Here is a 19,491-nt window from a genome sequence, read left to right as displayed (position 1 = left end):
CAGATTCAACTTGATCCTGAGTTATGTGCCCCTGATTTGAGCCATAGGCATGGTTGCCATCAAAGTTATTATAAATTTGTGGAGCAAACTACTTCTTCATTGAAGTGATTGAATTAAAACTTAGTTCTCGTGAAAATGTCGCTTGAAAATATATGGATATCTTGGTGGGAAATTCACATGGAATAAATTGTGGCACAAACAAAAACGAGCATTTTGTATCGCGTTAAATCTATGTTACCAGACCACATCTAGCGTTGAAATTTTGGCTATTGCTATGATGAACACTAGTTATGTGTTAAAGTAACAATCACGCTCAAAAATATTGAATAGTTCGTTAAATAAAGCTAACCCATAAAAAAATCAATGTTCCTTTTAGCAAAATGCAAATTTTCAAAGTTAGATGTGTCTGGTAGAATTGATTTAACAAGATACAAAATGCTCGTTTTTAATTTTTTGTGGCCACAAATAATTCCATTTATATCTCCCGTGAAATATCCGAACATTTACGGGCGAACACGAGATTGGATACGTTAAGCGTCGGAAGCATGACGTAGCTCTCATGAATAATCATTCTGTGAAATCAAAATGAATTCTGGGTAACTGGAACTTAGCGAATGCGAAAATGGCTTGTATAAATTATGCAAATGAACGCAACCCGAATGAATCCGATCCTTACTCGAAAGCGAAAGTAGATTACAGCGTGGAATGATATTTAGATGTTTAAAACTTGCCGAATTCGTGTAATATAACGTTTTTACATCAATGTTACTTGTTTTAGGGTCTTCCTATTGTAATTAACCATTGTATGGTACTACTTGTTGTCGAATGTTTTTATATAGCATAATACAGAAGCCGTATGTATTGGTGAGCGTGATAGTGACTTTAACCGTATTTACAAAATATTTTGCGAAATATTCATTGTTTTTGTGTATTTATGTGACTTTAACGTCATTACGATACAGTCTATGACCTCTTCACCCGCTGTGATCCACTTGTTCTTTATTGCCATTGAACTTTGCCATGGGTAAGGCTGTCAAATTAAACGTTTAAAATAAGGGGAAATACTCAAAACAATTCTCAAGGGACTAACTTGAAACTTCAATACGTCATAACCATGAAGTGTAGATGTTAACCCTTTCAGCGCTGGAACCGAATTTTAAAGGCCTTTGCAAACAGTTTGGATCCAGATGAGACGCCACAGAACATGGCGTCTCATCAGGATCCAAACTGTTTGCTATTCTGATAGTATTCTTTGAAAAAAAATGGAAGAAAATGCTAATTTTAGAAATTCAGCAGACAACATTTTAGCAGACAACAAATTTCCCAGCATGCAAAGGGTTAACTGATCTCCTGATTGATGAGTTACACGCCCTTTACATACCATAATTTAAACATAATTGCCACACATGCTATTAGTTTGTGAGCTAATGGCTGTCCGGTTAGCACAGTGGTTGGTACATTCGCTTCTCACCTAGACGACCCAGGTTCAATTCCCGTTCCTGGCAGCATGTGAGTTTAGTTGGTGGTTACCATACCGGACAGATGGGGTTTCCTCTGGGTACACTGGCTTTACCTCACAACACAAGACCACACCATAATTGAAAATCTTTCAGCAACATGAAAATAGCTGGAAATTGCAGCTTTAATTTATCATTCATCAAAACTTTTTTTAGGAGTGCTAAGTCACACTCTGGGTCCACACATAATGCAGCCTCTCATTCGGAAAGGGCCTCATAAACCTCAAAATACATACAACGTTGTGAGAAAACTACTCCTGTATTTCTCAAGTGGTTAAATTTCAATTTAAAATGTGACATCCCCATGAAGTGTATGCATGAAGGTTTAAGACACAATATTCACTTGCATTGATCCACATACTCCTAACATGTGTGTCCTTTAAACTTTGATAAAAGCATGACAAAGTGTCATGCGATATAAATTATGTGTGTTGCAAAGCTGGTTTGGTTATATATGGCACAAGTTCAGAAAACTGCACAAAAATTATTTTAAGCATATAAAGGTTGTACTGCCATTCTTCACATGGTGGTATTGTCCAAGGCTAAAAATAAAGCATTATTTTAACCCTTTGCATGCTGGGTAATTTGTCGTCTGCTAAAATGTCGTCTGCTGAATTTCTAAAATTAGCATTTTCTTCGATTTTTTTTCAAAGAATACTATCAGAATAGCAAACAGTTTGGATCCAGATGAGACGCCACGTTCTGTGGCGTCTCATCTGGATCCAAACTGTTTGCAAAGGCCTTCAATATTCGGTTCCAGCACTGAAAGGGTTAAATTTCATAATTTCTCTTCAACTTTTTTTTTATGTCTTCTGGTCTGAATTTGCCACTTCTGACGTTTAAATGGCTTTACAAATGTCATATTTTTCACTTTTCCATCTCAAATTGTTATCAAAAACATTTCAAAGTGACAGACTTTTGTGTTCAAGAACTTTTTAATATCTTTAAATATATGTATACAAAATAAGCAAATCAATATACAAATGTTTTTTTTTTCGTAATTAAGTTATAACAAAAAATATAACACTTAAACATTTTATCAGCTTGTTTTTAAACTTGTGTAAAGCTATTTGTAGGTGTAACATACAAATTAAAAACAAAGTTTCACAGTAACATACTTAAGGAAAGCAATTCAAAAAATAAAATTCCACTTGAAAGCAAAATACCCAACTTTTTGAAAGGAACCATACAGTAACAAGCAGTGTTTGTTCACAATTTTGGGACGTGGGCAAGGGCCCTCATCAAGTGTATTTAACATATTTAATGAGGTACAACTCATCAACCTGGTAAAGATGATTACTAAATGATGCAATATAAAAAATAAAAAATTTTTTTTTTGGGGGGGGGGGTGTTAATTTGGAAATTTTAGGCTTTCATTTCACTGACCAAAACTACCCTTGTCATTGTGTTTTTTAGTTTGTTTAACTTTATTATTAAGCCCATGCTTCATATGTTACTAGTGCTGCAACAATATACCGGTTTATCGGTATATATCGCAATACGCAATCCGCATATTGTATTGCGATACGATTTTCATCATACCGGTACGAAAATTTTACAAAAATTCATTCACATTTCGTCCAGAAAAGCCATCCGAAATAATGATAACAAGGTAAACAAAACAAAGCAGTGTAAATATTTTTTTTCGTAAAAATAGCATTCTGAAAGAGTATTATACAGAGTAGCGTTGTTACATCGGAGCAATCGTTTGATGCTTTTGAACAGATTATCTTTGAATTAATTGCGCACAGCTGTAAATGTTTCCTTCGATTCTGAATTGAGCATTATTAAATTTGTAATCCAAATTTCGGAAATATGCTTCCAAATTTTAATGCTAATGCGACAATAAAAAAATCTAGCGTCAAAAAAAGGTGCTTTATCCTTTGTCTCAATAAAAAGCGCGCGAAAATTATACAGACATGTAGAAGGTCGCATGGAAAGTATGGTTGTATTTTGTGTTGTATAAAAACGGGAACATCACGTCAGGTGAATTACGCGTGTTCAGTGGAAAAAAACGCCCCAGTTGGACGTTATTTCATCACATCTTTTAATAGTAACGAATGCCAAAATGTATTTGATACTTAAGAAAATTTGCGAATGTTTGTGTTTCTTGTTATTCTTGAGCACATTTATAGTAAATATATACCATAATTTGCTTTAAAACTGGAATATACGGGATTATCGGGTAATTGGCAAGTTATAATTTTGGTACAAGTTAGCAATATATTGCGATATATTGCAATACGGGTTTTTGAACTGACAATATATTGCAATTTGGTTTTTGGCGTATTGTTGCAGCACTATATATTACAATGATTTTTGAATAAAATATAATAAAATACATGACATAGATTAAACATTCCATCATTTAAAATGAAACTTAACATACCATGGTAATATATCATGTAAGTTAATGATTTTAACTTCAATTACGCACAGAATCTGTAACACAAATTCACACAAATATTTTTATTATTCTTGGAGAAAATTAATCTGCTAAAAATGTCAATCTTGCCAGCATATTTTCTCATAGATAGTATAAAATGAGGAATTTATAATGCAGAATGACAGGGTCCTCTTCATTTTAATGCTCCACCCTTTACAAATATGTCCCACCCTTTAATTTCCATTTTTCATATGTCAATTCTCTCTCAAATAAACACACCCAATGTGTTTTTTATTGGCTTTTGTTGATTTTATAGAGTAGCATACAGTAGCATTCTTTATTTACATAACATAATTTGTACTAAAGAAATAAAGTTATGGAGCACATTCTGAATGCAGGATTCCATATAGGTACTTCACTTGTTCTATTATTCTTATAGATACATTCAAAGTCTAGTACAGTTTAAAAGGAATTCTCAGAACAGAGAGATTTTTCCAACCACGTAGCTGTCAGACATTTTTCCAACCACGTAGCTGTCAGACATTTTTCCAACCACGTAGCTGTCAGACATTTTTCCAACCACGTAGCTGTCAGACATTTTTCCAACCACGTAGCTGTCAGACATTTTTATCATCCTCCAAGCACCTCTTACAGGTATTTTTTGTTAACCCTTTGCATGCTGGGAAATTTGTCTTCTGCTAAAATGTTGTCTGCTGAATTTCTAAAATTAGCATTTTCTTCGATTTTTTTCAAAGAATACTATCAGAATAGCAAACAGTTTGGATCCAGATGAGACGCCACATTCTGTGGCGTCTCATCTGGATCCAAACTGTTTGGAAAGGCCTTCAAAATTCGGTTCCCGCACTGAAAGGGTTAAATCTCAGCCCTATATTTTGTTTAGCAAATCTTCAGACAAGAATCTTAGGCAATATTTTTTCACTCTTCTAACAACGATAAATATTATTCGAAGTTTCTACAACAGAGCCATTGGGGCACAGATGAATTTAAATCAGAGATCTGGGAAAATGGGGTTTAATGCATGTGCTTTAAGTGTCTTCCCAGATAAGCCTGTGCAGTCTGAACAGGCTAATCAAGTATTACACTTTCCGCCTACACAGTATTTTCGCAGGATTCCTTGGGCTAGATTGAACTTTACCGGTACGCAGTTGTTTACCACTATCGACAAAGTTGGGGTTTGAGGGAGGTAGCCCCCGATACTAAGGAAATATATAGGATAAAAAAGATTATAAGGTGTTGCGTTAGTTGTTATGCGTAAGGTGTTAAGGGTTAGGGTACGCTGTTTGATGTTAAGTGTTGCGTACCGGTAAAGTTCAATCGTCCCATTCCTTGTAAGGAAAAATGTAATAAAAGCCCAAAGTGTTGTCCGTGATAAGCCTGTGCAGACTACACAGGCTAATTTGAAACTGCTTTATTCACATGCATTAAACACTGTTTTCCCCGAGCATGGCTCGTTTTATTCAAAGTTTTGACAAAAGTCCCAATGAGGCACTGATAGATTTAAGCTTGCGATCTTCACACACCCATCATCTCGTCTTGTTCTGAGCTGCCTCTTTCCTCGCAGCATCTTGCAGCAACTGTGTGTCGCACTCATCTGGTGGCAACTGGACGTAACGAACAACTGACCCACGGATGAAACAGTTCTTCACTGACAGCTGAAAATAGTAAAAATGTTCTTAACCCTTTAATTACTATATACTCAGATAAATAATTTGATGTGTTTGTAGTCCCTTAGAAAATCCATTTAAATTATGGACTGTTTTTTAATAGGTTAAAGTTTTAAAGGCTTTATTTTCAACCCTAAGATACTGATGAGCAGCAAACAGTATAGAACCTGAACAAACTGCTAGTTTCTTGCAGGCTGTTCTGGTTTTATGCTGATTGCAAATAGCCATTTTGCTTCTGAGTGGGAAAGGGTAAATGCATCTTAAAGGGGCCTTTTCACGTTTTGGCAAATTGACAAGATTGAAAAAAGTTGTTTCAGATTCGTAAATTTTCGTTTTAGTTATGATATTTGTGAGGAAACAGTATATAAAACTGAACATTTACCATGCTGTAATATATCCATTATATGCATCTTTTGACATTTTAAAAACCTGGAAATTATAAAGCGTTGCAACGCGAAATGATTGAATAATTTTGAGAGTTCTGTTGTTGTCGTTTAATTATGTTTAACTACAAAGATTGCTTATATAAAGTAAAAATACGTCCTTCATATATACTTGGCAGGATGACCTAGCGGTATAATTCGTTTTTACTCCAGGACTCCAGAGGTCACTGGTTCGAGCCCTGATCAGGTTTACATTTGTTTCTTTTTTTAAATTTTATTCTTGATTTTTTACTGGAGCTTCTTAGATCCAATGTTTACATTTATTAATATAAAGCAACAAATGACAAACTTCAAAATATGCCAACATCTGTGAAAAGGCCCCTTGAAGGCCCATTATAATGTCAGGAAAGCAGCTGAAAAAATTGGCAAGTCCCAAATACATAAAATCATTATTACTTTAGGGACATTAGTTTTTGTTTATTAAGTGGGTTTACTAATCAACAAAATTAACACAAATACATTGGAAAATTTACCATTGCAAATTCATCTATTTTTCTAAATCAGAAATCTTCAAATTTACATGTCAATGAAAGGCTTTTTTGAAAAAATATGAAAATTAATGCCGATGAATATAAATGACTTGGCAGTAACTAAATTCAGCTACACTTAGGCTGACTAACTCATAATTGATCCAATGCAACACCACGTTATAATTGATCAAATGCAACACCAAGACTTTTAAAGGCCTTTGCAAACAGTTTGGATCCAGATGAGACGCCACAAAACGTGGCGTCTCATCTGGATCCAAACTGTTTGCTTTTCTGATAGTATTCTTTGAAAAAAAATGAAGAAAATGCTTATTTTACAAAATCAGCAGACGACATTTTCGCAGACGACAAATTTCCCAGCATGCAAAGGGTTAAAAAAAAAATGCACAACATGCATATGCATCAGTGATTTTTGTTCGCTTTATATTTTGCAGCCTGTGTCTTTTTGATTGGGGGAAAAAAGCGTGATAGACCATGAAATTGGGGAAAAAGTCATCATAATTTATTAATATGATTATTAATAACAGTATACCAATTGTTTATAAGTGCATGTTTAACTGCTTTCTAAAATTTATATAATAAAGTGCTAGAAAATTTAATTGCTGTTAGTGTATAATAAACTCAATAAACCAATTATTGAGTTATTAGGAAAAGTTATTTATTTTGGAAATTTGGGTCAGTTTTTTTTTTGAAAAAATGTCATTTTTGCCATTGGGAAACAGCCTTTTTTACTATTTGCAATTGGGAAAAAACCTGTAAGAGGCTGTAATTTTGGGCCAAACAAGTGCTGTGTTTGTGAAACACAATGCCCCCTACTGCGCCACTTTGAAGACATATATTTGACCTTTGACCTTGAGGCATGACCTTGACCTTTTACCACTAAAAACGTGCAGCTCCATGAGATACACATACATGCCAAATATCACGTTGCTATCTTCAATATTGCAAAAGTTATGACCAAGGTTAAAGTTTTGGGACAGACACACACACAATGACAGACAAACAGGCCAAAAACAATATACCCCCGATCATTCGATCTGGAGGCATACAAAATCATCATGTATTTGCCTATATACGACTGTTCATACCATGTGGGGGTATTTATCCGGGTCTGTGACACTGATATCTGTTAGTTTGATGTTGAGAAACTGGTCTACAGAATGCAATGTACCGCATATGCTGCAAGAAATAATAAATAAATAATTGATACTTAGTATGACCATATGGTATACATTGTTTTATAAGTATTTTAAACATTTTAGCTGTCTTACAACAATACATACAACCTCATAAGATATTAACACCAGAAAGCCCAAGTTAAAAATTTGATCGTAAATATAACTGTTATTTCTTATAAATGAAGGTTTGACCTTTGAAAGGATACTACAGTGTACCTTTATGTAGGTATTATAAATTATTTATCTACCTGAGATCATTTTTTAGTTCGACTACCACATCTTTACCCACAAGAGACTTGAAGAATGAGTAGAACAACTGAAACAGAACAAATATATTTGAGTCGCGTTCTAAAAAAACTGGACTTAATGCATGTGCGTCAAGTGTCGTCCCAGATTAGCATGTGCAGTCCGCTCAGGCTAATCAGGGACGACACTTTCCGCTTTCATGGTATTTTTAGTTTCAAGGAAGTCCCTCCTTACAGAAAATCAAGTTTAGACGGAAAGTGTCGTCCTTAATTAGCCTGTGCAGACTGCACAGGCTAATCTGGGACGACATTTAACGCACAAGCTTTATGCCCAGTTTTCTCAGAACGCGACTCATGTACATTGCAGTAAGAGGATTCCCAAAACATAGAGCATAATAACAACAAAACTGAGGAGCTGCGCCATGAGCGCATGATACGCCCGTCGTTCGCCAATGAAGTAGTAAGGTAATAAATAACCCTTTGAATCATTTTTTTACTTCAGTTTATTTGTATTTGAATACATGGTTTATTTTATAAGTACATGAGCATGGAGCGCCGTCTCCTTGACATTCATACCATATCTTTTTTTGAGTATATGTATGCATTTCTTTAGAGGATATGGAGTTGAAGTAAACCTGTTATAGATATTTTGACCAATAATAAAAGAGAAATGTAGATGGGTAAGTGGTAGTGTACAATCGGAATAGAAAAAAGCTCACCTTGTTCAATTTTTCAGGGATACTATTTCAATGGAGCATAATGTATCATCTTGCAACATCAATTTAGATTGAGGTTTGTCCATAGAGCAATTAGAAGAATACACAAGTAATATCTGCAAAAATGTTTGTCAATAATGTTTGTCATAAATGAGATGGTATACTCAAGATTTATTGACTAAGAGATTATTGTGTTGAAATTTGAAAAAAATCCATCGAAGGATATTTGAGCTACAGTAGGACATTCAATGAAATCACGAAATTTTGACGAACAAAGTCCCATAACTCTGGAACGACAATTCAGAATTCCGTCAAAAACGAAAGGGGATCAGGGTTTATCAATATTAAGATTGTGTTGAAATTTGAAAAAAATCCATCGAAGGATATTTGAGCTACAGTAGGACATTCAATGAAATCACGAAATTTTGACGAACAAAGTCCCATAACTCTGGAACGACAATTCAGAATTCCGTCAAAAACGAAAGGGGATCAGGGTTTATCAATATTAAGATTGTGTTAAAATTTGAAGAAAATCTGTCAAAGGATATTTGACGTAGCGTACGACATTAACAGACGGACGGACGGACGGACAGACGGACGGACGGACAGACGGACGGACGGACGGACAGACGCGGGGTATACCATAATACGTCCCGTCATAGACGGGCGTATAATAAACAAGAAACCGTCGGAGACGGGTGATGCTCCCTAAAGTGTTTTTTTTTCACAATATTGCACTATATATTCAGATAAAAGGAAACGTCTTGAGGGCACAGTAGTTCAGGGGGGACAATAATTTTTTTATAAAAAATTTCAAAGGGTCATAACTCTGTGAAAAATCATCCGACCACAACCCGCTGATAATATGCACATCTCCTCTTGGTAGTGAAGCTTCTCATGAAGTTTCATTGAATTCCGGTCATTAGTTGCTGAGAAATAGCCTGGACAAAAATTGTGCACAGACGGACAGACAGACGCACACACACACGCACAGACAGACGAAGCGGCGACTATATGCTCATGAGCATAATAAACAAAATCAGCCTCATACATGCCTATCAACATACACACAATATTTATATGGTATATTATGAAAACAGGGTTTTTTTGGCCTGATTTTATAGCCGAAATTCGGCTATGTTCCCAATCCCAAAAAGTATACTTTTTTCCCAAAATGTGGCAAAAAATTCCCAATTTCCAAAAAAAAAAAAAAATAATTTTTTTTTTTGAAAGAAGTGTCTTATGCGTATTTCAATTTTAATTCAATTACATCTAACAAAGTATTATATGATTTTGTTCTTTTTAATTTGAATGATTATAAAGAGTTATATCAAATTTAGTATTTCCCTAATCAGTGGACTTTTCGTGTGAAAAAAAGGCTAATGAATTTATTTTCCCAATTTCATGAAAATTCTGATAAAATTCCCAATTCCAAAGCCAAGGGCTATCTTCCCAAAAAGTGGAGAAAAAACCCTGGAAAACATCCCATCAGATAATTTTTCACACAGACAGTAATGAGAAATGATGACTTACATTGGAATGTAGAATCTTCCATTATTGTTTAATCATTAGTTTTCAATTGGACACAGACATTTTTATGTTTATAGTTGGTATAATAAAGGAATACGATTTGTTAAAGATATCTTGAATTACAATCGAACATTTTTAACTGGAGCGAAATTTGAACAAACACTTGGCGCTTAAGTGTAAACTTTCTACAATTTGAAGGAATACTACAGGTTATTAAAATATACTTGTTATAATCTCAATAATTATTATTGTTTCCCAATCATCCCGGGATATATTAAGCCTATATTGTTGCACAACAAAAATAGCGTACATATATATAACATATTAATACACAACAATCAAATTCCAACAGGCCAAGTAAAATGGAACAGCCTTTTCAGTATTGAAAGCTCAGAATGGGTAACTAAGTCTTCATGCATGGGTTTTTAAAATCACAAAAGATTCATACAACCAATGGTTCCAAGTGAGACTGACTCACAACAAACTAGCCACAAATAATTTATAAAAGAAAATGAAAATAAGTGACTCGGACAAATGTACTTTCTGTCAAGCAGAAACAGAGACTCTTGACAAGTTGTTCATTTATTTTGGTGTTGCAATGTCATACAAATGTTTTACATCACATCACATCTGCTATTAAAAACATTGATAACAATTTCAGTTTTGATTGTAAAACATTTATATTGGGATCAGTTGGTTACCACTCTGAAAATTATAAGATTGTATGTCTTGAAATAAAACGCTTTATTTCTAACTGTAGACGTAGAATGGTAACCCATACAATTCATGGTCTCCAATGTAGCTGCAAAATAGCCTCTGCAGTTATATAAAAAACGCATTTAACTAATAGTTATAAAAGTTCTTGGGAATTGGTCGATTCTCTTTGTAATACTAATTTACTCTCATAATTATTAGTATTTTTTGTGTTATATTTGTATAGCCTTGACATACATTATTGTAACATGAATGATTGTACTGTAATTTCTTAGTATTCAAGCGATGTTTGTATGAAACTGTACGATTAGTGCTGCAACAATATACCGGTATATCGGTATATATCGCAATACGCAATCCGCATATTGTATTGCGATACGATTTTCATCATACCGGTACGAAAATTTTACAAAAATTCATTCACATTTCGTCCAGAAAAGCCATCTGAAATAATGATAACAAGGAAAACAAAACAAAGCAGTGTAAATATTTTTTTTTTCGTAAAAATAGCATTCTGAAAGTGTATTATACGGAGTAGCGTTATTACATCGGAGCATTCGTTCGATGCCTTTGAACAGATTATCATTGAATTAATTGCGCACAGCTGTAAATGTTTCGTTCGATTCTGAATTGAGCATTATTAAATTTGTAATCCGAATTTCGGAAATACGCTTCCAAATTTTAATGCTATTGCGACAATAAAAAATTCTAGCGTCAAATAAAAAGTGCTTTATCCTTTGTCTCAATAAAAAGCGCGCGAAAATTATACAGACATGTAGAACGTCGCATGGAAAGTATGGGTGTATTTTGTGTTGTATAAAAAACGGGAACATCACCTCAGAAGAATTACGCGTGTTCAGTGGAAAAAAACGCCCCGGTTGGACGTTTTTTCATCACATCTTTAAATAGTAACGAATGCCAAAATGTATTTGATACTTAAGAAAATTCGCGAATGTTTGTGTTTCTTGTTATTCTTGAGCACATTTATAGTAAATATGTACCAGAATTTGCTTTAAAACTGGAATATTCGGGATTATCGGGTAATTGGCAAGTTATAATTTTGGTACAAGTTAGCAATATATTGCGATATATTGCAATACGGGTTTTTGAACTGACAATATATTGCAATACGGTTTTTGGCGTATTGTTGCAGCACTATGTACGATGCATGTTGGCAAATAAATGGTAAAAAAAAAGTATAACTTTAAGAAAACAACAATAGATGTGTTTGTCAGATACACAATGCCCCTTATTGTGCCGCTTTGAAGCCATATATTTCAACTTTGACCTTGAAGAAAGACCTTGACTTTTCACCACTCAAAATGTGCAGCTACATGAGATACACATGCATGCCAAATATCAAGTTGCTATCTCCAATATTGCAAAAGTTATCGCAAAACTTTAACCAAGGTTAAAGTTTTGGGACAGAATGACAGAGTGACAGACAGACAGGCCAAAAACAATATACCCCCGATCCTTCGATATGGGGGCATAAAAACTGCTGGTTAACCCAAGTCAGTGTCAAATGAGACCCAACAGTTGCATCAGTCAAGATCTCAGTTTATTAAACAATTACATGTCCCAGCTGAACAAAGGAGGTCCCTAATGAGCACTGACAGTGAACATTTCACAGAAAAGGCATGTAAAAGAAAATTTTTAATGAGTTTGTACAATTAAGAAGCAAGCAATTTAAAAATGCTCTACAAAATAATGACTTTTCTCAGGGGGTTTTCAGCACTGTGTGCGCCTCCGGAAAACGGATGCACTCCCAAAGCAAACGGACGTGATCCCAAACCGAAATTATAAAAAAAAATCCCAATTTCCCAACCCCCCCCCAAAAAAAAAAATTTTTTTTTTTTTTTTTTAAGAATGAAGTGTCTTATAACTTGTGTGACGAACCAGTGTTTGTTTTGGTCAAAAAAATTTGCTATAAGGTTTTGACTGTTCAGTTCTTATCACAGAGTGTAACTGTAACTGAAAAACAAAACTGCAGTACTTGAATTAACGTTGAACATGTCCAATTTTGCATCTGTTTACATAAAGAAGACAAAATAACAAATAAAAACAAATTTATTTGTTAAACCACTGAATTATTTAAGCATGATTAATTCACATTTTTTTCCCAAATGAGCCATTTCATCAAAGCAAAATTTCAACAAGGGACAAAAATTGTCACAAAACCAGGTTTTCATTGTGAAAAAAAAATCTGATAAAGGGAGAAAACTCAAACTGAACTTTTGAAATGAACAAACAAAATTAACCCCCTTTGAAAGTTTGTTTTTTAAAAAATCTATTTTTAGTCGTGGCGACCTTGACATTGGAGATATTGACGTGATTCTTTCGTGCGACACACCGTCCCATGATGGTGAACAAATGTGCCAAATGATTTTAAAATCTCACAATGAATGACATAGTTATGGCCAGGACAAGCTCATTTATGGCCATTTTTGACCTTTGAACTCAAAGTGTGACCTTGACCTTGGAGATATCGACGTAATTATTTCGCGCGACACACCGTCCAATGATGGTGAACAAATGTGCCAAATGATTTTAAAATCTGACAATGAACGACATAGTTATGGCCCGGACAAGCTTGTTCTGCCCGCCCGCCAGCCCGCCCGCATTCGCCAATCTAATAACCAGTTTTTTCCTTCGGAAAACCTGGTTAAAAATGACCAATTTTGTCGATAAAAAATTCCCAATTTGATCAGACTCCTTTTCCCAAAATAGGCAGAAAAAACCCTGTTTCTAGTGTATTTTTTCCCTGAGGTATGCATATACATGTGATATAGCATTTGTCAAAGTGTCTATGTAGCTCAAGTGATTCTATGAATGCATCAGTGAAAAAAATTGAGTCTGATAAATATGGCTATTTGTAAGGGCTTTTTTCTTGACTTTGTGAAGCTGCCCTGGCCCCCTCACTTTATGAAAAAATGAGTCGCAAACTTTTCAAAATTGTGACAAAATGAGTCGCGAACTTCTCAAATTTGTGAAAAAAACGAGTCGCGAACTTATTGGGAAATTTAGTTGGTTAAGAATAAGTATAGTAAAAGCATGTTTAAAACTTGCATTATATTGAAATGTCCTAAAATAATGCATTAAAATCATACTTTTATTGTCTTGACACTTTCTTTCAACAAATAAACACCTACATTTAGATCAACAATATTCTGACTGGTAAACTCTATCTAAAATCATAAAAAGCCTTAACTGGTCCCCCGTTGAATATAACCGTTGACTATAATATAGAGAGTAGCGATAGATAAGGGGAGGTAATCAATCTAAGAAAAGGCTAACCCCTGTCAATATCATGTCTAGTTTAATTAACTTATGTAAGGTCCAAACAAAAAGTCTGTTTCTGGTCTCCTTGGGAAAAAATACAGGTCGGTAGGTAGGGATTTTTTTTATTTATTCTCTGGTACTAGAATGGAAGGCTTCCAGGGGTTCCGCTGTCGATCGCCATTGGCGCCAAATGGCGCTAATTTTGTTTAAGTGGCTCCAATTTTTTTAAAGTGGCGAATTTAAAAAAATCGGTAAAATCCTATCCGAAAATGTACTGCGAGTCGAAATGCACGCGACCGAGCATAAGCGGCCAGCGTTTGTCAGTTGTAAATATTGATTTACGACGATGTAAGCGACCTACAGTGTAGAGTGCACTGAAATCACGGCAGCGTGAAAGTGTTACAGTCGGTGTTTTTACTGCTATTGTCAAGTTTTATGGGGGTTATTATCGGATTAACGGTTCATTTATGATAAAGAACACTCAATTATGTAACACTTAGGACAAACTGGCACAAAGATCAATGATTATAACGATATATAAGGTGGTGTTAATTTAAATTGAGATGTTTGTCGTTCAGATGTGTATCATTTTTTTCCCTTTCAGTTTATGTGCATCATATTATCCAAATGACCAAATGTAACTGTTAAACAATTAGATTTAGATGTTTTATTTTCTGAAATGTAACTGTTAAACAATTAAATTGAGAGGCATTATTTACTGATGTTCGAATTTTTTTCCCTTCCAGATGATGTGCATTTGTGTGATTGTATGTTTAAATAAATTTTTATAAAAAATGTATGCAGCATACTGTTCCATTGATGTTAACATTATTAGATAAGTTTGGTTATATGTGATTGTTTATCATGTGCAAACCAATGTTTTTATGTATAAATAAAGCTTATTAAGACTTATGAAGTTACTTATTATTATTTATGTATTTACATACTTTTAAAAGTAATAATATAGTCAATGACATTGATGTTGTAGCCTTCTAAAGCTTATAATATAACATCTTATACGAACGAAAATGAAAATTTTTAATTTTTTTTGGCGACCACAATAAAAAGTTGAGGGTTTTGCCGATTCGGGAGACACGGTTGGACGACCGGAAACGGACCTATTTTTTATTTTGGCCTAAGAAATGTAAACCACTTATCTTATTTTTTCAGATTTTACAAAGCATAAATACATACATTATGATTTGTTTGAATATAATTTTTATTATTGTGCATCATGAAAATGCATTAAAATCAATGTTCATATGAATGGATCACAGTTATACTTTAGTTTAACCAATATTTACAATTTTAAACGGATCAGAATAACCAGTCTTGCTCTGGGTTATCAATACACAAATCATGTGCTTTCATTTGCATCAAAATGTCAAATGACTTTCCTTATAATTTATTCCATGTCTGTTTTAATAGTGGATTGTAAAAACACTTAACCTTCAGTAAAAATCTTTTGTTTCTTTATTGTAATCCAGAATTGCAATAAATTGGGATTATTTGATGTTTTTTTAAATCTTTTTAATACAGAAGTTTTTAACAGTTTAAATGGCCAATTATGTTTACAATCACGGCCATTTTAGATTTGTGAATTGACAGTGTAAAAATTGTGAAATGTCCGTCCACGGCCAGTCTCAAAGAAGGAAACAAAGGTCTGTATGTATATATCAGAAAATCGATACAATTAGCGGGCTTTTGCCCCTACAAGAATACAACAAGATTTTTCTGAGTTTGTTTATTTGAGCTTATCTACAGATAAAGGACATTTCATGCTTTTGAAAATGAAATAAAGTGCAATGCGTATTGCTTCAAAGGATTGTAGGACAAACAGCACCCGGACAATCGGCACCCAGTGTTTTTTTGCATATGCGGACAGTCGGCATCCTGTAAATTTGAATACACGGACAAACGGCACCCTATTTTAAGTCTACAGTCATAGCTATATAGACAGAATCGTTAAAAATTGTGTTTTTATTGAGGATATCACTGAAAATCCGGTTGAAATCGGTTGAAAACCAACAATATAGGGATTTTAATTTTGGGGTCGAGTACGGTCAAGTACAAAAACGTCAATATAAATAATACCTGACGGACATTGCAATAAAAAGTACCATCTCTGTGTATTGTGGTGTTTTCATATTATATATTGTATACATGTACATATATTTTGTTTGGGTAATGGTGAGGTTGATCGGCCCCGCTTGAAGTAATACATCGGATACACCGGTTTTAAATTTTAAATCGATTCACGCTTGTAATTGATTAAAACAAGCGACGAGGGTTAAAATGTTTCGTTAACAAAATTTGAAAATTCGGAATAAAAATCGGTGAAACGAAACGTATTTGTAAATTGCAACAACACATAGCGGTAATTTCGGGGATAATTAGTGGATAGCGATTAAATAATTATTTCATCAAGAAATGTTCAACGTAATCTTATTGCAGAAAACAAACAGTGTGAAAAACAAAACCAGCCAACAATATTCGCAGGGATTTTCAATAATGACGATTAAATAATAATTTGCGACAAAATAATGCAGATCTAACAGTTACCGAAAATTGGTAAAGCACGGGGAGATTAAAGAAATTTTCCGAAATTTATCACTTCTGTCGGACACTGATTGAAAAAAACGCTCTAGGCCACGATGTCACGATAATTGGTAAAGCACGGGGAGATTTAAGAAATTTTCAGAAATTTATCACTTCTGTCGGACACTGATTGAGAAAAACGCTCTAGGCCACGATGTCGCACAAATTAATTGACGCGCGTGTGACAATACACAGGGTCGAGTGTGTACACAGTAATCTCGATATCGATTTTTCCTGCTTGATGCCCGATTTGCACGCGTTTTGCACTCTCCGGAAAACTTGTAGAGGCAAACTTTTGTTTATGTCGTCGGATAAAATAATCACCATTTTTTCTTTTCAATTTTAAGAAATAATAGCCAGTTAATAAAATAATCGCCATTGTCGTTAATGTCTGGCATCAGCGTGAACACTGGTTGTTTATTTTTGGTGTTTTCACTTCAAATACACTTATATTTGTTAATGCAGCATCAACATGCTAACACAATATCGCAGAAAGAGAAAAATAATGTATTTAATGTCAACCGTACTTTCGTTTGACAATTTATCATTTTAATTTCCTGCAACGATATCTATTCATACGACACATGAACACTAAATCCGATCTTAATAAAAAGACAGTTCCGCTTTGTAAAATATTGAATATAGTATATATTTTTTATAAACAACTGGTAACAAAATGAGTTGCAGATAATTAATCAGTTACCACATTTTAACTAACTCTTTTGGCCTGTTTCAGTCTTCACGCTAAATATTTTAGACCAATAGCCCTTCGGGCTAATCAGATAGAATTTTTAATAGCCCGAAGACAGTTTCAATAGCCCGAAAAGGTTAACATACATGTTATGACTTTTTTGGCTCGTAGCAACAAAAATATTCATTTCCAATCAGAAATTTTTTCTAATGAGTAAAAACATTTGCCTGTCCCATATTCAACAGACTGTATTATTTATTTTGATAACAACAGCAAAGGCATGCTATCCGGACATCTCCATATCTCAGTGTTTCAGATTGGCCCCAATTTCCTCAGGACAGGTTTCCTCAAATGGTTAAATGGTCAATTTTTTTCAGGACATTTGTCCTAAATCATGAAACAATTTTCATACAGTTTTGTTAGTGCCCTGAGCCCTAACCTATTGTACTTTTTTAGTCTTTCTAGTTGCAATTTCTGGTGAAAACAATGCAAAATATTATAAATCATACCATCCGTATCACAGCATGTGTATTCATCATTCTATAGAGATTTTCATAAAGAATGTCGAAAATAAATTTAAATCGACAAAAACAAAACTGTATCCGAAAATAACAGTCCGAGAATATGAAAGTGTTTTGCACATGAAATCAAATGTGCATATCGTATGATTCAAGAAAAATGAAAACCAGTTACCTAGCAAATACGTAATAAATATATATTTTTGTTAACATATTGCTTAAATATATGCTATTGCAGTGCTTTATTTTGCTAATCGATCATTTTAACTTTTTCATTTGCAACGTTTCCTGACTTGTACGATTTTCGGAAAGTAGCGAAGATTTGTAGTCAGTTGTTTTTCTATCCGCAAACCAATCAAGAATCAATAACAAAATAGTCCATCTCCAGAGTCTCCGTAAGAGTAGAACTCAGACGTGTTGATTGGCTAACGACTTGTACCGACTACTTCCATTGATTATGTCTTTAACCCAAAGTGGCTGACCGTTGTTCATGTATTTTTTGCACTTTGTTCATTATTTTACGCTAAAATATTCAATCGAATGGTCGGCTATTTAATATGCATTTATGATTGACCGACCGTCCTAAGAATCGACTCGGGCTACGGGCTTATAGGCTAATACAAAGACTGCTGTTTATTCTTTTCAGCTCAATTGTCTTTGATATTTGTAAATTGTTTAGAGGTGTTATTAAACAAATTAGCAGATAACGTTAATTAATCCACACTTATATTATGTATTTAAAATTTTGGACTTGGACTTGGTTTGATAACACAGTTTGTTGACAGGGTTTATTAATCATCTCTTGACCAAACCAATTAGCGGATTAGACAAATTAGTTCAACAAGGTGCTGACGGGCTTTATCGATCACATTTAATCAGGTGCCGTATGTCCGGGTATACAATTAAATCGGGTGCAGATTGTCCGTGTCGACAAATTTACAGGGTGCCGACTGTCCGCGTATGCAAAAAAAACACTGGTCGCCGATTGTCCGGGTGCCGTTTGTCTGGATACTACTTCAAAGGTAAGCAAACTTGCTCAACAGGTGTATAATCTTGTCAATAACAAATACTTATTAAGGGGGAAAAAAGAAAGCATGGACAATATACTAAGAGCACAAATTCACATGAATACAACCCAATTACTCAATGTTTATTTCTAAACAAATCAGTGACAGTGCACGTATGTATCTTACCGCGAAAATACCTTACATCTTATATAAACGGTATATATTGATCTTGGCATGCAAACCTCTGTAATCCAAATAAAAAGAAACACTCCGATCCAATAAAAACAAGCTCTTTTAAATAATAAGTGTACACCTATTTTTAAAATATGGACAACTTTTATTTACCATTTCGCCGGTTCTTCGTTTTTATTTCAGATCTCGTAGAGAATGAGATTTTGATATTATACTCTCTAAATCGTAAACTTAAGTTAAATAAAATCAGCATTTTAGATAGTTTAATATATCATCAGATAACACATTTTATTTTCTTTAT

General features: G+C 34.1%; 1 protein-coding gene across 1 annotated transcript; it reads right to left on the bottom strand.

Annotated features, from left to right (window-relative positions):
- Nucleotides 1-2,433: 2,433 nt before the first annotated feature.
- LOC127860013 (U6 snRNA-associated Sm-like protein LSm2) lies at nt 2,434-19,432 on the bottom strand. Its single transcript, XM_052397707.1, has 4 exons — nt 19,344-19,432; nt 7,946-8,013; nt 7,608-7,698; nt 2,434-5,576 (listed from the first exon to the last, which is right to left on the bottom strand). Exons 1-4 carry the CDS (start codon nt 19,344-19,346, stop codon nt 5,448-5,450), a joined length of 291 nt encoding a protein of 96 aa, XP_052253667.1. The 5' UTR covers nt 19,347-19,432; the 3' UTR covers nt 2,434-5,447.
- Nucleotides 19,433-19,491: the final 59 nt, after the last annotated feature.

This window comes from Dreissena polymorpha, chromosome 15, assembly GCF_020536995.1.
Source record: "Dreissena polymorpha isolate Duluth1 chromosome 15, UMN_Dpol_1.0, whole genome shotgun sequence".
Taxonomy (NCBI): Eukaryota; Metazoa; Mollusca; class Bivalvia; order Myida; family Dreissenidae; genus Dreissena; species Dreissena polymorpha.
Note: the sequence above shows the minus strand (reverse complement) of the source record. Positions and strands in the feature narration are given on the sequence as shown.